The sequence below is a fragment of the Physella acuta genome, unplaced genomic scaffold (genome assembly GCF_028476545.2).
Source record: "Physella acuta isolate Inbredline_101_S28 unplaced genomic scaffold, ASM2847654v3 ptg000017l, whole genome shotgun sequence".
Taxonomy (NCBI): Eukaryota; Metazoa; Mollusca; class Gastropoda; family Physidae; genus Physella; species Physella acuta.
In genome coordinates this window covers 3,728,386-3,746,786 of record NW_026731537.1, presented here as the reverse complement: position 1 = coordinate 3,746,786, position 18,401 = coordinate 3,728,386, and the positions used below count along the sequence as shown (strand labels likewise).

Below are 18,401 nucleotides of genomic sequence, written 5' to 3'. Positions count from 1 at the left end.
GTTCGTCTGTCGCAACCACAATACAAGAACAACCGTCGACAACCCGACAATAGTGAAAGCGGATGAAAAACACCGGCCTCACCCCGGTACCAACCGACCCTGTCAAAGGCCGACCGTGACAAGTATCGAAACTAGCCTTTCCCTGGTCGGCGGGCAGGACACAACAGGACACAACAGGACACAATAGGACATGACAAACACAGGATAGAACTCACCACTTACAAAATAATACCCCTGAATCCAAGCTCATCATTTTATCTGATTCATTTAAATATTTCAATTTTTTTTTCTAGTTCATTCTTTTCAAAATCAGAATGATAATTTTTTTTGTAAAAAAAAAAAGACCAGCTTTGAAACATCAGCGCGGCTTTATAAATGTCTCAAATAGAGATCGACCACAATAGATGGGGGAACCGACAATCAAGGGAAACAAACGCGATCTTGTAAGGAGAGTGAAAGAGAGAAAAAGGGGCGACAACTTTTACCACCGGACACGTATTTTTTGGCCTTGTTGGCCTCGGTTGTCAAGTCAGTGGTCCCGTTGTGGGGCTGACACTGGTGATTGTTTGCTAGGAAATGATAGGCCGGCATTAACCCTTTGCCTTCTGCTAACTGGTGGCCTCGGTGATAATGATAATAATAAAATAATGTGTTTGCTGTTGTGTTATAGAGCGTGATTTGATGAGACTTTTAACACCCCATCCCCACCCCCCACCTCTTCCGTCCTGTGTGTGTTCCTGTTGGAGGTCGAAGAAGTAAAAAAAATCAAACGGTTTCTTTAAAAAAAAATTCAATTATTTTTATTCCTCTTCTTCAAGAGGTCTAAATTTCAACAAATAGAATGGAGATTTTTAATTCAACGTTTTATTTAAAAAAAAAAACAATCTTCATTGTTATTGTCCTTCTTAATTCAATCAAAGCTAAACACCACTTCGATAACACTTACCTAAATCTATGGACCTAACACATATTTAAGCATACGGACATAATCAGATACCTAAGCCTGGAGCTTTTGTTTACATGACAATGAGCAATGAATGTCGAACAATGATCATCATAAATTTCATCAATCACACACACACACACACGCACACACACTCACTCACTCACTCAAAACCACATCTTTTCCACACAAAAAATCCTTTAAATAATCCCCCCCCCCTCCCAAAAAAGAATGTCTTGAAGATTGGTTGAACAACCCGACCAAGCCCCCAAATGACGTGCATTAGTGAATTTCTTGAATTGAATTTTTCAGGACAGCATCCATCTCTAGTGATCTCCCCAGCTCAAACTGTCACCACCCCACCACCCCACCACCCTACCACGCCCTATTTCCCTTTACACCTCCCCCCTCCCACATCCCACCCTCACCATCTGGTTCTCCATCCCCTCAGCGCAATATTAAACAATGACGTCACGATTTCAACTAGATCTTCTGCTCCACGCATCTTTAACCCAAATGTGCACGTTGACGTCACGTTCCAATGATCACGTGGTTTGCTCTTTAAGACTTTTAAAACAATCTTCGACCCTTGTCTTTGTTGTCTATTAAATCCCCCTCCCCACATCCATCTCCCCCCCCCCCCCCCTTCTCTTAAATCCCATCCACAAACGGATCTTCTTAGTCTGCTCATCTCGTCATAATCAGAAATCTGACTCTGGCACCGCGGGGCTGAGATATGTCGTGTATAGCGTCGTTCACTCCATCAGCTTCTCACACTACCCCCCCCCCTCCTCTACTCATCCCGACCCCCCGGCTCTTAGTGTGTGAATGTTTCAATTAAATCAAGAACCGCCGGGTCAAAGGGTGACGATATTTTATCTCACCTGGAGAGGTGGCGCCCCCCGGGCACGGGTGGTTGACCCGGTGATGAGGTGTGCTGATACCAAAAGACGCGAGGTGGGTAAGGGTGGGGGTAAGATGAGCACTCACTGTCGGGGTGTGTGTGGGGGGGGGGGGGGGGGAGGGCGATTTGGGGATGTGCTGGACACGAACTCGTACTGTGTGACTGCTGACTGACGTTACATTCTGTTGTTGACAACACAAAATACACCAGGTCACATTTTAAAAACAAAAACAAATAAAACCAAATTTACTTAATATCAAAAGCGTTTTCCTAAAAACTGTAAAATACCCGCTTCACATTACATTTCAACACGCTTATGTAACCTTTATCACACTGTACACCAAGATGTCACCTTTATCACACTGTACACCAAAATGTCACCTTACGTCACGTATACTATCACATATATTATGCACTAATACTATGGCACCGTGTAGCACCTAGATTCCATACAATGTGACTACTAGTACCACAATTCCTGCACTTTGGATATTCAAATCTTTTAATGACTGAATTAGACAGGTAGTTGTATTAGATAGAGACTGTCTTTGACATTTTCCCGTATTAATGGATGTCTTAGACAGGTGGTTGTATTAATAACTATCTTAGAGATTAACCTGTATTAGAAACGATCTTATACATCTACCTGTATTAGCAGAGGCGTATCCAGGTTTTCGTTGTAGGGGGAGCGGAAATAGCAAAAAAGGCGCCGAATTTGTAATATTTTATATATATATATATATATATATATATATATATATATATATATATATATATATATATATATATATATATATATCTATATATATATATATATATATATATATATATATATATATATATATATATATATATATATATAAAAGCTGTATGTTATTGCTTGGATGTGATGTAAAATAAAATTTAAATTAGCACTCTGAAGAAATTGAAAAAAAAAACACACAATGTAGGCCGACGAGACAAATAAATATGGTATCACTCTAAACACACACACACACACACACACATATATATATATATATATATATATATATATATATATATATATATATATATATATATGTATAAACATACTACAACCAAAAACAATAAACGCGGCATAATCTGTTTCGAAATTCTTGTAAAAAAAATTACATAATAATTCTTGGGACATGTGTTAAGACTAATGAAAAGGGGAAATAATCAATATCTTAATATAAATATGTATATGTCTACGCATTTTATTGTAAATATCAAAACAAAGCAATAATTACTTTTGAATCTAATAAAGTAGCTTAGCACTATTCGTTTTTACAAAAATATTTTGTCTACAATCAGAATTAAATATATTGTCATTATAAATGCTCAAGTGATACAGCATAATGAAAGTTTTTTTAAATCAGAGTTGGTATAAAAAGCCAGCTTTTCAATAGAATAGTAAAACGATCGGAATGATAGCCTATGTGTAATTAATATATCGGTCTTACAATTCAGCTTATGCACTTTTTAATAAGCTACTGACTTTTTGTGTTCTTTAAAGATAAAAAATAATGAGAAGATATGGGTTAGATCACTGTATTGCTCACACATCTTTTACTGGTAATTGAAAAAAAAAACAATATTCACAGAGATTTACGTTTCAAATGTGCCGACCAAAGATAATTTTTTAACAAATATCAATGTTTAAAACTTTGAGTTTAAAAAGTTTCCAAAAAGGCGCCACTTTGCTAAAAATGACCAGAGGGGGAGCGGCCGCTCCCCCTGCTCCCCCCCTGCGTACGCTACTGTGTATTAGAGACTTTCTTAGACATTTACCTGTGTTAGTGAATGTCTTAAACAGGTGGCTTTATTAGAAGTTGTCTTAGACATTTAATTACTTGTTTTAGATAATACTTTAAACAGTAGATGCGTTACAGAATTCTTACACAGGTAGCTTTATTATAGTTTGTCTTACACAGGTATCTACCCAGAGTCTGTCTTAAGAAACTGTCTAATTACTCGTCTACACCTATTGTGCATTGTCTGGTCTATTTTCTACTCCTGGTTATTCTACTAATTTCTCATTGTTTGAACTAGCATAAACTACCCACCCTCTACGTCACCACAGTGTTAAGTTTGTGTGTGTTTATCCACAGTGTTAAGTTTGTGTGTGTTTATCCACAGTGTTAAGTTTGTGTGTGTTTATCCACAGTATTAAGTTTGTGTGTGTTTTTTATCCACAGTGTTAAGTTTGTGTGTGTTTATCCACAGTGTTAAGTTTGTGTGTGTTTTTTATCCACAGTGTTAAGTTTGTGTGTGTTTTTTATCCACAGTGTTAAGTTTGTGTGTGTTTATCCACAGTGTTAAGTTTGTGTGTGTTTATCCACAGTGTTAAGTTTGTGTGTGTTTATCCACAGTGTTAAGTTTGTGTGTGTTTATCCACAGTGTTAAGTTTGTGTGTGTTTATCCACAGTGTTAAGTTTGTGTGTGTTTTTTATCCACAGTGTTAAGTTTGTGTGTGTTTATCCACAGTGTTAAGTTTGTGTGTGTTTTTTATCCACAGTGTTAAGTTTGTGTGTGTTTTTTATCCACAGTGTTAAGTTTTTGTGTGTTTATCCACAGTGTTAAGTTTGTGTATGTTTATCCACAGTGTTAAGTTTGTGTGTGTTTATCCACAGCGCCCGGCCAGGCCGCCCCCCAAAACGAGTACATTCCACTAATCCAGTGGATAACGACGTCCTGGAGAAACTAAAGAGACGGAAGCTGGATATCCCGGGGGAGTATCCATACGACCAGAGGTTTTACGGTACGTTTCCGCTCACCCCACTAATCCACACACCATTGTTTTCTTTAACCCGCTGTAACAAGTCTATGGACAACATTTTTGTCTGCACCCACACTACTGTAATCCATTCAAAAGTTGAGCTTATCAACACCTAGATCACTGCAATAGCTGCGATAATCTCCCCTTATTAAAACCCCAAACACGGACTAATTACTAATTTATGCATAGGCGTAATTTATTTTTACTATAATATCTGGTTCTATTTAAATCCTGCTTGAACTAGGTACCCCCACCATCCCCCATCCACCCCCACCCCCAACCTTATGGTATGTCGATACCCAAGAAAAATGATTCAGCGGAAATATTTTTTTAACTTCTCTAATATGTAGCTGACTAACATTCACACTGGAAGGGGCGGTAATTAAATTCCCATCGTTGGAGCGGAGTTCTCTGCCCGTGGCTGTCTATTAGCAAATATAAACCTTGGCTGGGTACCAACGCAAATACAGGAGGTTGTCGGGCATAACTTCCCGGCTAATATAACCGGCTAATTACCGCAGAGAGGAGCTGTGATCTCAAACAAATAAATACACAAATAAATATTTATGTCCTGGTAGTTTTATAACCCCGGAGTTTTGTCAAAATGTTAAACTTGACAATTTTTTTTAGAAATGTCAAGTTGTAATTGTTCTGCAACACGGAGCGGCCAACGCCGCCTGCAAATTCCATAGCAGCATCGTCAAAGAAGCGAGACGGAACAGTAACTCTGATAAAGCCATTAGAGATTCTCGTTCTTGTTGCCCCTGATTACGGAAGTCTATAGAAAAACATATGTCTGTGGAACTAGGCCGGGAAAAAAAGTTGTTTTTCCTCATTAGCAGTCGGAGCGATGGGTAAAAACAGCCCGCTATTAGCATCGCTTATAAACACATTTGGCATATCTAGACGCTTACGACAGAAAGATAGAGATATATTTTTCCTACGGAGAAAAAACTTCGGCAAATAAACATCAAATAAAAACTTTCAAACACAAACTCAGCGAGTTTGTTCCCTTTTTTTAGCGGAACAAATCTCTTTTACACATTGATAAAATCTTTCAAGATATTCGTTTGAAAAATTGATAAAATTTATCTTGAATTTTAGACTGATCTGTAGATTGATTCTCGTTTTATATTAGACAAATATTAATTAATTTAGGTCAAAATTAATTTCAAATTCAATACAGTCAATAATATTTCCATTATGTAATTTAATCAGGTCAATTTTAAGCGTTTTTACAAGTAGTACAAGGCTTCAGTATATTATATCTTATTAAGTAAACGTTTCTGATTGATTTGGCTATCAATCTATGGACAACAGAATCTGACATCTTCTGTTTGTCAGGGTAACAAGAAAACCCTCAAACAGCAACCAAAAAACGAAACATTAGCCCATGTCTTTTTTTCAAGATCACGTTCCTACAGTCTCGCGATCTCTCGCGATAGTTTGATCTGATGTTAGCGCCAAAATATCACTTCCGGTGCGGGCTAAAACTGCATTGACGATTAACCTCAGTGATGGTGATGTCGTGTTTCTTTGAGGCTCGACCAGAACTTTGTAGACGTTTTGTTTTTCTTTTTTTTTTCTCTTTCTTCTGATGGTGCTTTGTGTGCGTTGTTTTAGTTCTTTTTTTTTTCTAGTAGCTATTTTATCAAATTTTGTGTGTTTATTTCTTTTCATTTCTTCAGTTGGTTTTTTTTTTTGTTGATGTTAAACTTGGTTATTTTTTTCAGCGTGTTTTGTTCTTTTGTTCGTCTTTGCTAGCGATTGATTCTTCCGAGTTTTCGTCACGAGGTGGGCGTACTTAAAAGTTAAAGATATAACCTTAAAAGGGGGAAAAAACGTCAATGTTGCCAAATATATTAAAAAATTATATTTTAAAATGTGTTTTATTTTATTCAAACTAGAAACAGCAATATATCAAGATTAAGTTGTTTTAATTGTGCTGTACAATATCACAACCATATTCATAAACGCAAATACGTCTATACATATATATAGGATATATATATATATATATATATATATATATATATATATATATATATATATATATATATATATATATATATATATATATATATATATATATATATATATATATATGCAGGTATGTAACAAGAGTTACAATTTGAAAACTGAAACCTAATCTAATGTGAAAGAAATTTCTGACTGTTTTTGTGCGCTCTAGAACTTCTCTAGAACAATCTTAATGCAGTGTACGAGCGTCTGCGAGGGAACGACCGGAACATGTCTCCGAGTTCCGCCTGACGTTGCCCGCGTGGGGTCACTTTTCTAAGACCTGCTTGATGACTTGCTTTGATAGAGAAACCGCTGGTTCCGGTTTGATAATTAGGCTTGCATTAAATGTAATAGTAATAGATGCTTCAGTGTGTGTGTGTGTGCGAGTGTGTGAGTGTGTGTGAGTGAGTGTGTGAGTACTGTAGGCGTGGCCTGTACCAGCCACTAGCCAGGCTGGTCGAGTGTTGGATGCACGTGGAGCGAGAGTTACATCGAGGGACGAGCAGTTATTGGTTCGGCTACTAGATCACGTGGGTTTTACTGTACATTTGTATACGTCAGTGGGATGGGTTCCTTGGATGACGTGATTGGTGACATAATCCTCTAGAGATATAATCCTAGTGACATAATCTCCTGGTGACATAATCCTCTGGTGACATAATCCCCTGGTGATATAATCCCCATGTGACATAATCCCCTTATGACATAATCCTCTGGGGACATAATCCCTCGGTGTATTAATCATAACTTCAAAAAAATTGTTTTGTCATAATGTAACTACACGCTCTCTGTGATTTACACAAGTATATACACGATAGCACGCTTTTTTTAATGCTGCAGAAATCACTTTTTTTAGTTGAGTTAAATTTACAATTTTATTTTTCTTTACCTTATTCGTACACAAATATTTACAGTGAAATGTACAATCGGAATGTTGAAAAATATTTTCAATTGTGTATTTTCAATTAGGCAATTTTAATTTGACCTTTGCACTGGATTTGTTACTAGTCTATCACGTGACGTTGAGGGTACACAGAACCCCCCCCCCCCTCCACACTTCCTCCAACACAAAAAACCATTCCACTTCCTCTCCATTTTTTATGAACATTCAAAAAATTTGAAAATCCATTTCATCGCTTGGGTCGGTCTTTAAGCGAAAATGTGTGTTTTCACCACTGGAGAGCATCTCCAGGGAGGGATAAACGTTTTGAGTCAACCCCCTGTTGTTGATCCACGGGACAGGTGAATTACGTCCCTTTGACAGCGCGCCCTGCTAGATCCATCTCTCTAGTATTGTCAGCCGCCATTCCGTCTCAGTGTCCTCGCGCGCCCGCCGCCCCGAACAATGCCAATAATATCCTCGATATCTCCCCCACCACTGATGGCTTCTCCTGTACGGCCGCCGCAGAATGAAACGGAACACTCGCTCTCGTTTTGAGAATCCTCGTTCTGTGTCTCGACATTTTTTTTCTCCCATTTTCTTTGTTTCTGGTTTTCTTGTACGTCCGCATAGCTCAGCCTCTCACCAGTACCGTCCCTCGTTCTCCGCTCGTCCTCTACCAGACAACTCACTGCCTTCGCTTCCAAGTGAATCTCACAACGCTCCAACCCTGAGCCTGGAAAACACGGAAATCTCAAAACCCTGACAATTGCTTGAAGTAAAGATGGAAAGCGATTTGTCATGTGGCGACTCAGGATTTTTATCACCATCTATCTATGACATCCTCCCTGCCTCTCCCCCTCCCTCCCTCCCGACACCGGAAGGGAACTGTTATTTGCTGAGCTTGACAAAAGAGCGCGCGTGGACCGGGCGGCAGTTTCTAGCAGAGACACACGCCTGCTGAGGCAAATTACTTGCGGAATCCGGGCATAAAGAAAGCCGGGAGGATATCTCAAAAGATGAAAGGCCGTGTAAGGAGAGCTCAGTGGCTGAGATCCCATTTTTTCCCCAGGTTTTGCCTTGGTTTGTTCGAGTGCTTTTGATCAATTGTATTTTTACATTGATATCCTCAAGAAATGTTGCACGCTTTTTATACGTCGTCTGCAGCAGTTCTGTATCAAATAAATCAAACCGTATCGTGTGCTGTGGAGAGAAAAATATCAAACTAAGGGCAGAATTTCTTTTGTTTTGTAAATACAACTCTAAAGTTTTTTTTTTAAAGCTTAAAGTTTTTTTTTTTTTTTTTTTTTTTTTTTTTTTTTTAAAGTCTTAACCCCGATTTTACTTACAAAAAAAGGAAGTGGTAAAAACATCATAATTTTTAAAATTAAAAAAAAAATTAATTTAAAAAATGAAGATTGCATTATTTATACTCTAAAGCTGGCGCATGGTGCACTAGATAAAACATCATCTAATTAATGTGTGTTCTAGCTTAGCTTTTATAATTCTTTAGTTAATTATGTGAAAGGTTTAAATGAAAAAAAATAATTAAAAAATAACAAGTTTTGTAATTAATAAATAAATTCAAATGGCAATACAAAACCAAGATAACATCGCTTTAAAAAAAATAATTTATAAAATCATACATTTCCGGGTAAAAAGGGAGACAAATACAAAACGAACCAAGAGTTATCCTGCCCACAAGATGTGGGGCCTTATGATTGTGGTAATGGCGTGCCAGACGACAGTTAGAACCCCGCCATTTTTTGTAATGACAGACGGCGAAGACACCGAAACAGAAAGTATTCGATAGCGTCATTACAAGCTGGGGACACTCCCAAGTTAGGTTAGGGTGGGGGGGGGGGGGGGGAGGGTGGACTAGTCAGGACGAAGTACTAACCAGTAATGAAAACACTAACAGGAAATGGAAATACGGCCACACAAATAAAGTTCGATAATTACTATTCAAAAAATGAGGTTATAGCCCCTTGTCAGTCGAGACAACGGTTACTGAAAAGAAAACAACATGATACGGTCAATATGAGGGCGACTATTGTACACAGGTAATGAGGGGAATAAAAATCTATTAACAGTAAAAAATACTTTTCATCTTCGAAATTATGATTGTAAAGGTTTTTTTTTTAACCCTAATGTATTTTTTTTTTAAAATTATATACCATCTCTCATCCGAAATGTTATTTCGTTAAAACGTGATTTTGTTTCTTCATGAAATATTAATATCATTGATAGTGGATATTTTACTTTCCGAAGTTTCTTGAACAAATATTTGAATTCGCTGAACCAGGTGTTACCACATCTTATGGTAGATGTTGGTCTAACTCGACCTTATTGGGAGACATAGCTGGTCAACCATACTACCATTCATATATAAAAAAAACGTAAACCCCTAATGAACCATATTTCTCCCCATAGAACGTAAACTCCTGATGAATCCTACTATTTCTCCCACAGAACGTGAACCCCTAATGAACCCTGATATTTCTTCTCAAAGAACGTAAACCCCTAATGCACCATATTTCTCCCCACAGAACCTAAACCCCTAATGAACCATTTTCTCACACAGCACCTAAACCCATAATGAACCCTACTATTTCTCCCCCAGAACGTGAACCCCTAATGAACCCTACTATTTCTCCCCACAGAACCTAAACCCCTAATGAACCCTACCATTTCTCCCCACAGAACGTAAACCCCTAATGAACCCTATTTCTCCCCACAGAACGTAAACCCCTAATGAACCCTACCATTTCTTCCCACAGAACGTAAACCCCTAATGAACCCTATTTCTCCCCACATAACGTAAACCCCTAATGAACCCTACCATTTCTCCCCACAGAACGTAAACCCCTAATGAACCCTATTTCTCCCCACAGAACGCAAACCCCTAATGAACCCTACCATTTCTCCCCACATAACGTAAACCCCTGATGAACCCTACCATTTCTCCCCACAGAACGTAAACCCCTAATGAACCCTACTATTTCTCCCCCCAGAACCTAAACCCCTAATAAATCCTATTTCTCCCCACAGAACGCAAACCCCTAATGAACCCTATTTCTCCCCACAGAACGCAAACCCCTAATGAACCCTAATTCTCCCCACATAACGTAAACCCCTAATGAACCCTATTTCTCCCCACAGAACGTAAACCCCTGATGAACGGGTTCCCTCCAGTCGGGTACCCCGCGATGCCGCAGTTCTCAAACTTCTTCAGTATGCACCACCTGATGCAGCCCATGGCGATGGCGTCACACATCGGACTCAGGCCTGACTCGGGGGTTCCCAAACTGGAGCGGACGACCTCAGATTCTGGCATCATCTCACCCAGGTAAATATCTCTTGTACAACACGTAACTATTGCCTGTATACCAGGTAACTATTGCTTGTATACCAGGTAACTATTGCTTGTATACTAGGTAACTATTGCTTGTTTAGCAGGTAACGTTTGCTTGTATAGCAGGTAATTATTGCTTGTACACATTCATCTATTATTTGTTCAATATAAATCTATTATTTGTACACAAAAAACACTTTCTTGTACACCATAAATATATTATTTGTACATCAGGTAACTATAATGAGTACACGAATTTACATTACTTACTGTAAGGTATGTATCTTAAAGACGATGGTGCCAATTATTTATGTTAAAAATCTGTTTACTAAAGATGTTCGTTAGCGATATATGTGTATATTATAGGACTTTACACGATGTCTGTACACATACAATGCCAGCAAAAAAAAACCGTTATAATCTGCTGTCCTACAGTTCCAGGAACCGCCTTCCATTTTCTCTCGATGTCTTGAAAAATTAAATTACGACCAAGCGTCACCTCTAAGACCGCCGTCTTAACACACAAGCTTTAAAAAAAAATCCACAATTGCAAACTTTACAACGAGATGTTTTTTTTTGTCCAAAAAACCACGCAGCGACCAAATTTTTTTTTTCCAAGTTTTTGTCCATGTAAATCTCAGCCATCAAGGATTTTTTTTTGTTTTAAATCTGGCTTGTATCAGTGTCCATTAAATACGGCGAAGACAAACACGTTTTTAAGGGAGTCTGGGGCAGTGTAGTGGCTCTTCACGTCGCTGATTCCGATCCTGCGAGCCTCCCATCGATTTTTTACCCTCTCCGCCTTAACCCGCCCTCCCATTTTAAAACACTAACCCAAGCTGAACACGGAAAAAAAACGAAAAAAAAAAAAAAAACTCCAGATCGCGACCATAAGCCATTTTATTTGAAAGACACAAACAAAAAAAAAAAAACAAATTCCCAGTGCGGCACTTCAAGAAACGAAAATTGAAAGTCCCCGGAGAGAGAAAAATCTTCTAATAAAAGATTTGTCTAGCGCCCTTGATATTCGAATCAAACTTTTAATTCCTCCATTTGTAGTATTTCGATTGCAAGCAAAAAGCAATATCTCTCCCTAATTGAAAGAGCCCGGAGCCTCGCTCAGCGTTATTGCTCCGACTTCTCGTTTTTTAATTTAGTCGTCTGTTTGATTTCAAAGGCCTTTCCTCGCACTGTACAGTTGGTCTCTAGCACTGATGTGACATTTCAACTCCCCACTGATGCGATATTTCGACGCCCCACCGCCCGCGGACATTCTGTGCCCTCACTTTAAAGTATTACACCGCCACTAACATGTCAATAAACTATTGTCCAAAGTTTCTTCTAGAAGCCGTTTCCGAATATTGTTTCGGATTCTAAATAAACACATGTTTTAGTTCGACTTTTTAAAAGAAGTGGCATATAAAGTATTATAAAGGCAATGCCATTATCAGTTTCTATTACACTAATCAATACATTTTATTGTTTTTAAAAAAGCAACGCGAGATGTTTAGCTTATACTAATTTTTATTTCTCATTTTTAAAAATTTAAAAATTAAAAAAAAACACACAATTAATAACTTTTTTTCTAATGACTGAGATTAATTAAAAAATATTAGATAATCAATATTAGATAAATGACTAATGGATTTTTCGAAAAGTAACCTAATATTTTAATACAGAACGAAAGCTTATTTCAAAACATGTCAATATAATCAGGGTTGCCAGATACATTCTGGACTTTGAATGTCAAAACCACGAATACCTGTTTTACACTGGCAGCCTTGTCAGATAATAATCTAAGAATATTTCCTTACAGGCCCACCTCGCAAGATTAGTTAAAGAATATTAAAGCCCCCACCTTAACATTGATTCCAATTACTTTATTTCGTCTACTGCAGTCCCAGCAATGATTAAGTTTTATATATTAGAAAAAAAAATGTATTATTGCTGTGTCAACGTAGACACACATATTTAATGTCACATACATCACGAACATAGTTGGCCTGTCCGTCTGGCCACGCCCCTCGCTTAGCACACGTACACACACAAAGGACGGGCCCAGGAAATCGATTGAACGCGACAACAAATATGGGAGTTTGAAACCTCGATTGCTCCTCGTTCTGATCAACAGCGCAACATGAGCTTGCTTGTGATGAGAGACGTAATATTTTGATGTGTGAAATAACACGCCGTGTATTTGTGTACACACTGCTTCGATGTAGGTAGACTGTGTGTCGGCAGACTCAATTAATTTATCTCATTTAAAAGTGATTATACCAACACAATAAATCAAGAGCGTGTATAATTACCATGGCAACCTCCGGATTTTACAAGGGGGGGGGGGGGGGGGGGGAGGGCTCAAACAGGCGTAATTTCTATTTATATTTACAAATATTTTTTTTAGATTTTTTTTTCTTCCCGGGGAGTGTGGGTGGACCCATGGGGATCACACAGGCTTACTTTAAAACAATTTCCTACTGGGGGTGGGGGAGGATCTTGAAACTTCCCGAGAGGGGGCACAGTGATAAAAGTATATATTTTCTATATACATTTGCAAAAAAATTTCTAATATATCCGAGGAAGTGGGAGGGAACCACACAACCCCCCCCCTTATTCCCCACTCAAGGTGCATACGCCCATGATTATACCCGATAAACGAGACGATTAGGACGTCTCTAGATAGGTTTCTTGTAGATGTTTCAAGAAGGAAATTGTCTGAAAGTAACCCTGTCAGACCCCATGGCCCCACCCATTGGTTGAGTTGGGAAGTTAAGGATGTCTCTAGCAAGGTCCCATATAGACTTCTCTATCAAGGTCCCAAAGTAGACGTCTCTAGCTAGGTCCCATGTAGATGTCTCTAGCTAGGTCCCATGTAGATGTCTCTAGCTAGGTCCCATGTAGACGTCTCTAGCTAGGTCCCATGTAGACGTCTCTAGCTAGGGCAAAATGTAGACGTCTCTAGATAGGTCCCAAGTAGACGTCTCTAGCTAGGTCCCATGTAGACGTCTCTAGCTAGGTCCCATGTAGACGTCTCTAGCTAGGTCCCATGTAGACGTCTCTAGCTAGGTCCCATGTAGACGTCTCTAGCTAGGGCAAAATGTAGACGTCTCTAGATAGGTCCCAAGTAGACGTCTCTAGCTAGGTCCCATGTAGACGTCTCTAGCTAGGTCCCATGTAGACGTCTCTAGCTAGGTCCCATGTAGACGTCTCTAGATAGGTCCCAAGTAGACGTCTCTAGCTAGGTCCCATGTAGACGTCTCTAGCTAGGTCCCATGTAGACGTCTCTAGCTAGGTCCCATGTAGACGTCTCTAGCTAGGTCCCATGTAGACGTCTCTAGCTAGGGCAAAATGTAGACGTCTCTAGATAGGTCCCAAGTAGACGTCTCTAGCTAGGTCCCATGTAGACGTCTCTAGCTAGGGCAAAATGTAGACGTCTCTAGATAGGTCCCATGTAAAAGTTTCAAGAAGAAGATTGTCTGAAAGTAACCCTATTTGACCCCCATGGCCCCTCCCACTGGTAAAGTATATATTTTATACAGATGGGATCAACTTACGAAGTGCTACGAGTTTTACACGTGTATCCTCTCCTGCTCCCACGTGCATTGTTGGTTAATTTAACAAAACGAGTCAAACTCGTGCAAACTTAGACAAACAAAATGGTTGGAATTGGATGCAAAATATCTAGGTTTTTTAGTTCTTTAACTCAAGAAATAAGTTGTTATTCTAAAATTGCCTTAGTGATTATGTGCTTCAGATATATTTCTTCTTTGATTGAGATACCATTTTTACGTAGGCAAGCAAACTAGTCTAACATGAAAGCTTAGATCAAGGCTGCTATTCAGCGTATGCTTAAAGCGTAAGTGCTAACTAGACGGTTGAGTGAATTCTGCGCAATGGGCTGTGTGATCGTGAGTTTAAAATAATGTTTGCTAAAATATTGACACTAGCATTGCAAAAAATACTCGGAAGCGAATTGTCAAACAAATTCTTGGAATGATACCACCAAAGTCCCCCCACCCCCGGGAGACTGCCTCACTACCCAGGCGGTAATGTTCCTCCCGGGGCCGGCTCTACGTAATGAGCTCAGCATCGAGTCCGCACCGGCCGACCCCCGCGCCCACGAGCGAGCGAGTACCCTGACATATGGTAAACCCAGGAACACGAAGCCCTCTGGTTTTACCATTCTAGCTCGACGTTTGTGCTTCCGTGTTCATTTAAAATGGATTATGGGCCAACTTGTAAAACGCTAATCATAACAAAAATAACTAAACGTTTGCCGAGTTTAAAAAAACAACGATTTGAATCCACGATTTCGGTGCTGGATATAATGTAAAAAATGAACATGCAATGGGATAATGCAGGAGTTTGTGAAGACAGACATGGTATTTAGACAGACATATAGACACATAATGTTAAAACAGATATACAGATATAAGGTATTAATTTTACACCCGAGCGATTCAAATGTGCAAAAACTTTAACATTTTCTGTTGCTAAAAAGAACTAATCTCAATACAGTTGTTTTGTTGAAGCATTTGAAATTTTATATTGCTAAGAGTTGAACGTATAAAGGTAAAGATTTTAAAAGTTTTACAAGGTAGTCAATATGCTTCAATGTCATGAAATACATTAGCTCAACATAAAACTCGTGTTTCTTTTAACATGCAGTTTTATTGTATAACAAAGAAAAAAAAATTATTTGCCAATGTATGAGTAGCCACAAAAAACGACAATGACACTCAAGTGCTTCCATACTCCACACTTCCATTAACCCTTTAACTGCCGGTAGAAAGAAATCATTACGGGGGCTAGAGTTAAGCAAGACACAGACTACAAGTATTGGACCAGCGGACTACCGTGCGGATAACACCTGCTCTAACACGGGACATGAAAAACATAAACTCTAGCCCTTAGCGCAATCACAGTAGTACTTAAACAACGTTTGTATGACGAAACAATTTTCAAATGATTTTTTAAAGAGCGAAAATGTGAAACAATACTAACGTATTTGTTTCGTACAGATACTAGTGTATATGATACATGTAATACAATGAACACTAGGGTTATGTAACATATAGAAATTCGATGATGGTCTTTAAAAACCAAATTATTTTTGGACGACTTTATAAATAAGACACAAGTTTGCCTGTGTTCAAAATTTAGCTATCGGCTTTCTGGCTTCATATTAATGAATTCAATGTTTACTAAACTTGTGTATGTTGAGTTAAAGTAATTTAAGAAATTATTAATTACATTGAACAATCAATAATTAATTTAAAAGGACTACCTTCTTTGTAAAACGCATTAAGATATAGATCTAGATGTAGATGGTATAAGAAAGGAGAAAGGAAAAGTTTAGGGTAGGAAATGCTTAGATAAATACTGGTGGTGTAAAAATAAAATAACTTGCTTACATCCTGTTGCAGCTCTGATTAAGACATGCACACTTCTTCATTTCACAATTAAAAAAAAAATCTTTTAAAGCTAATTACACACGCGGGATTAGTTAGGACTAGTTTATGGGTAACACTAATTAAACCTAATTAAAATCTTTGACGGCCCGATCTCAGCACCTTCCCCAGCTGGTTTGTGCGTTAGATCGGGGAGACGGCGAAACAAGATAGCTACAATTAGGACCGCTAACTCTCCTGGCTTTCCCCGACCTACGGTTCTCGCCCCTTTTCTCTTTCGCTCGCCAGTTTTCTCCCTTAGAAAACTGTTATCCATTTTCTTTTCGACGTAGCGTTTACAAATACGTTTTTTTGGAGGGGGGGGGGGGGGGGTTAGTTTTAAAAAATGGCGAAGCTTTTTATTTTTTTCCGCCGAATTTTTTTTTCCCGAATAGTGTGGAAATGTTTCCTGAGCACATAAAAAAATTAAATTTAAGGAAGGAAAAAAAAAAGGATTAAAATGGGGGATAACTGCAAGCAACATCAGGCGGCTGAAACCCCAGTATCCCATGACAGATAATTCTGGGTGTCACACAGATACGAGGGCCGGCATTCGTCAGATACCCGCACTGCTCACCATCTCCCGCACGCGCCTCCGCCGACGTGCATGCTGGCGCAAATGTCTGCCCCATGTGATTGATTGGCCATCGATACCGGCCAGGGAAGATGGACGCTGGGCTTGTTAGGATTAGGATCGGGAATCGGGGATCGGGTGAGCAGGTTCAGTGTTATGACAACGTGATGAACTAAACGGGGGAGGGGGGCGAGAGTTGGGGGTAATTCTGCACTAGCCATGCACTCATCTTTGAAAAGTGGGAATCGGCAGGATCTGTCAAAGTTTACAAGTGAGCAGCTAATAGTCAGATGCGAAGGGCAGCAGATAGTCGGACAGTGAGGGCATCAGATAGTTAATGGGGGCAGCAGATAGTTAATGGGGGCAGCAGATAGTCAGTGAGGGCAGCAGATAGTTTGTGAGGGCAGCAGATAGTTAATGGGGGCAGCAGATAGTTAATGGGGGCAGCAGATAGTCAGTGAGGGCAGCAGATAGTTTGTGAGGGCAGCAGATAGTCGGACATTGAGGGCAGCAGATAGTCGGACATTGAGGGCAGCAGATAGTCGGACAGTGAGGGCAGCAGATAGTTTGTGAGGGCAGCAGATAGTCGGACATTGAGGGCAGCAGATAGTCGGACATTGAGGGCAGCAGATAGTCGGACATTGAGGGCAGCAGATAGTCGGACATTGAGGGCAGCAGATAGTCGGACAGTGAGGGCAGCAGATAGTCGGACATTGAGGGCAGCAGATAGTCGGACATTGAGGGCAGCAGATAGTCGGACATTGAGGGCAGCAGATAGTCGGACATTGAGGGCAGCAGATAGTCGGACATTGAGGGCAGCAGATAGTCGGACATTGAGGGCAGCAGATAGTCGGACATTGAGGGCAGCAGATAGTCGGACATTGAGGGCAGCAGATAGTCGGACATTGAGGGCAGCAGATAGTCGGACATTGAGGGCAGCAGATAGTCGGACAGTGATGGCAGCAGATAGTCGGAAATTGAGGGCAGCAGATAGTTAATGGGGGCATAAGATAGTCAGTGATGGTAGCAGATAGTTAGTGAGGGCAGCAGATAGTCAGTGAGGGCAGCAGATAGTCAGTGAGGGCATAAGATAGTCAGTGAGGGGCCCTCGGATAATCTGAGGGCATCAGAAAGTGGGAAGAGCAGCAGCGAGTCGTTCGAGAAGGGTAGCAGATATTTAGTGAGGGCAGCAGATTGGAGACATTGATGGCATCAGATAAACAGAACCGCATACAGAGAGTAATGGCAGCAGATATTCAGACTACATTGTATGGCATGTCTTTTTATCTTTTATGTTTTAATTTTTTAAAAAAAGTTTATCATACGCTTATGGTATATGTTTGTAAAGGATTTAATTGATCGATACATTTTATTTGAATGCATATAATAAAAGACATCAAAAATATGTACAACAGCGGCATTTCAAAAAATTGTAAAAATTTCAATTTACCATCGAATTAGGTTATCCATCAAACCTCGAACCAATTGGTT

At 39.4% G+C, this 18,401-nt stretch overlaps 1 protein-coding gene across 4 annotated transcripts in view; it reads left to right on the top strand.

The window, feature by feature from the left end:
- Positions 1 to 18,401, top strand: part of LOC131939008 (uncharacterized) — a 90,766-nt gene that overhangs the window by 37,014 nt on the left and 35,351 nt on the right. For all 4 annotated transcript variants that reach the window (XM_059297266.1, XM_059297258.1, XM_059297280.1 and 1 more), the window contains exons 4-5: positions 4,484 to 4,611; positions 10,694 to 10,880. In XM_059297266.1, coding sequence (XP_059153249.1) covers positions 4,484 to 4,611; positions 10,694 to 10,880 — 315 coding nt within the window. The remainder of the gene's footprint in view (positions 1 to 4,483; positions 4,612 to 10,693; positions 10,881 to 18,401) is intronic.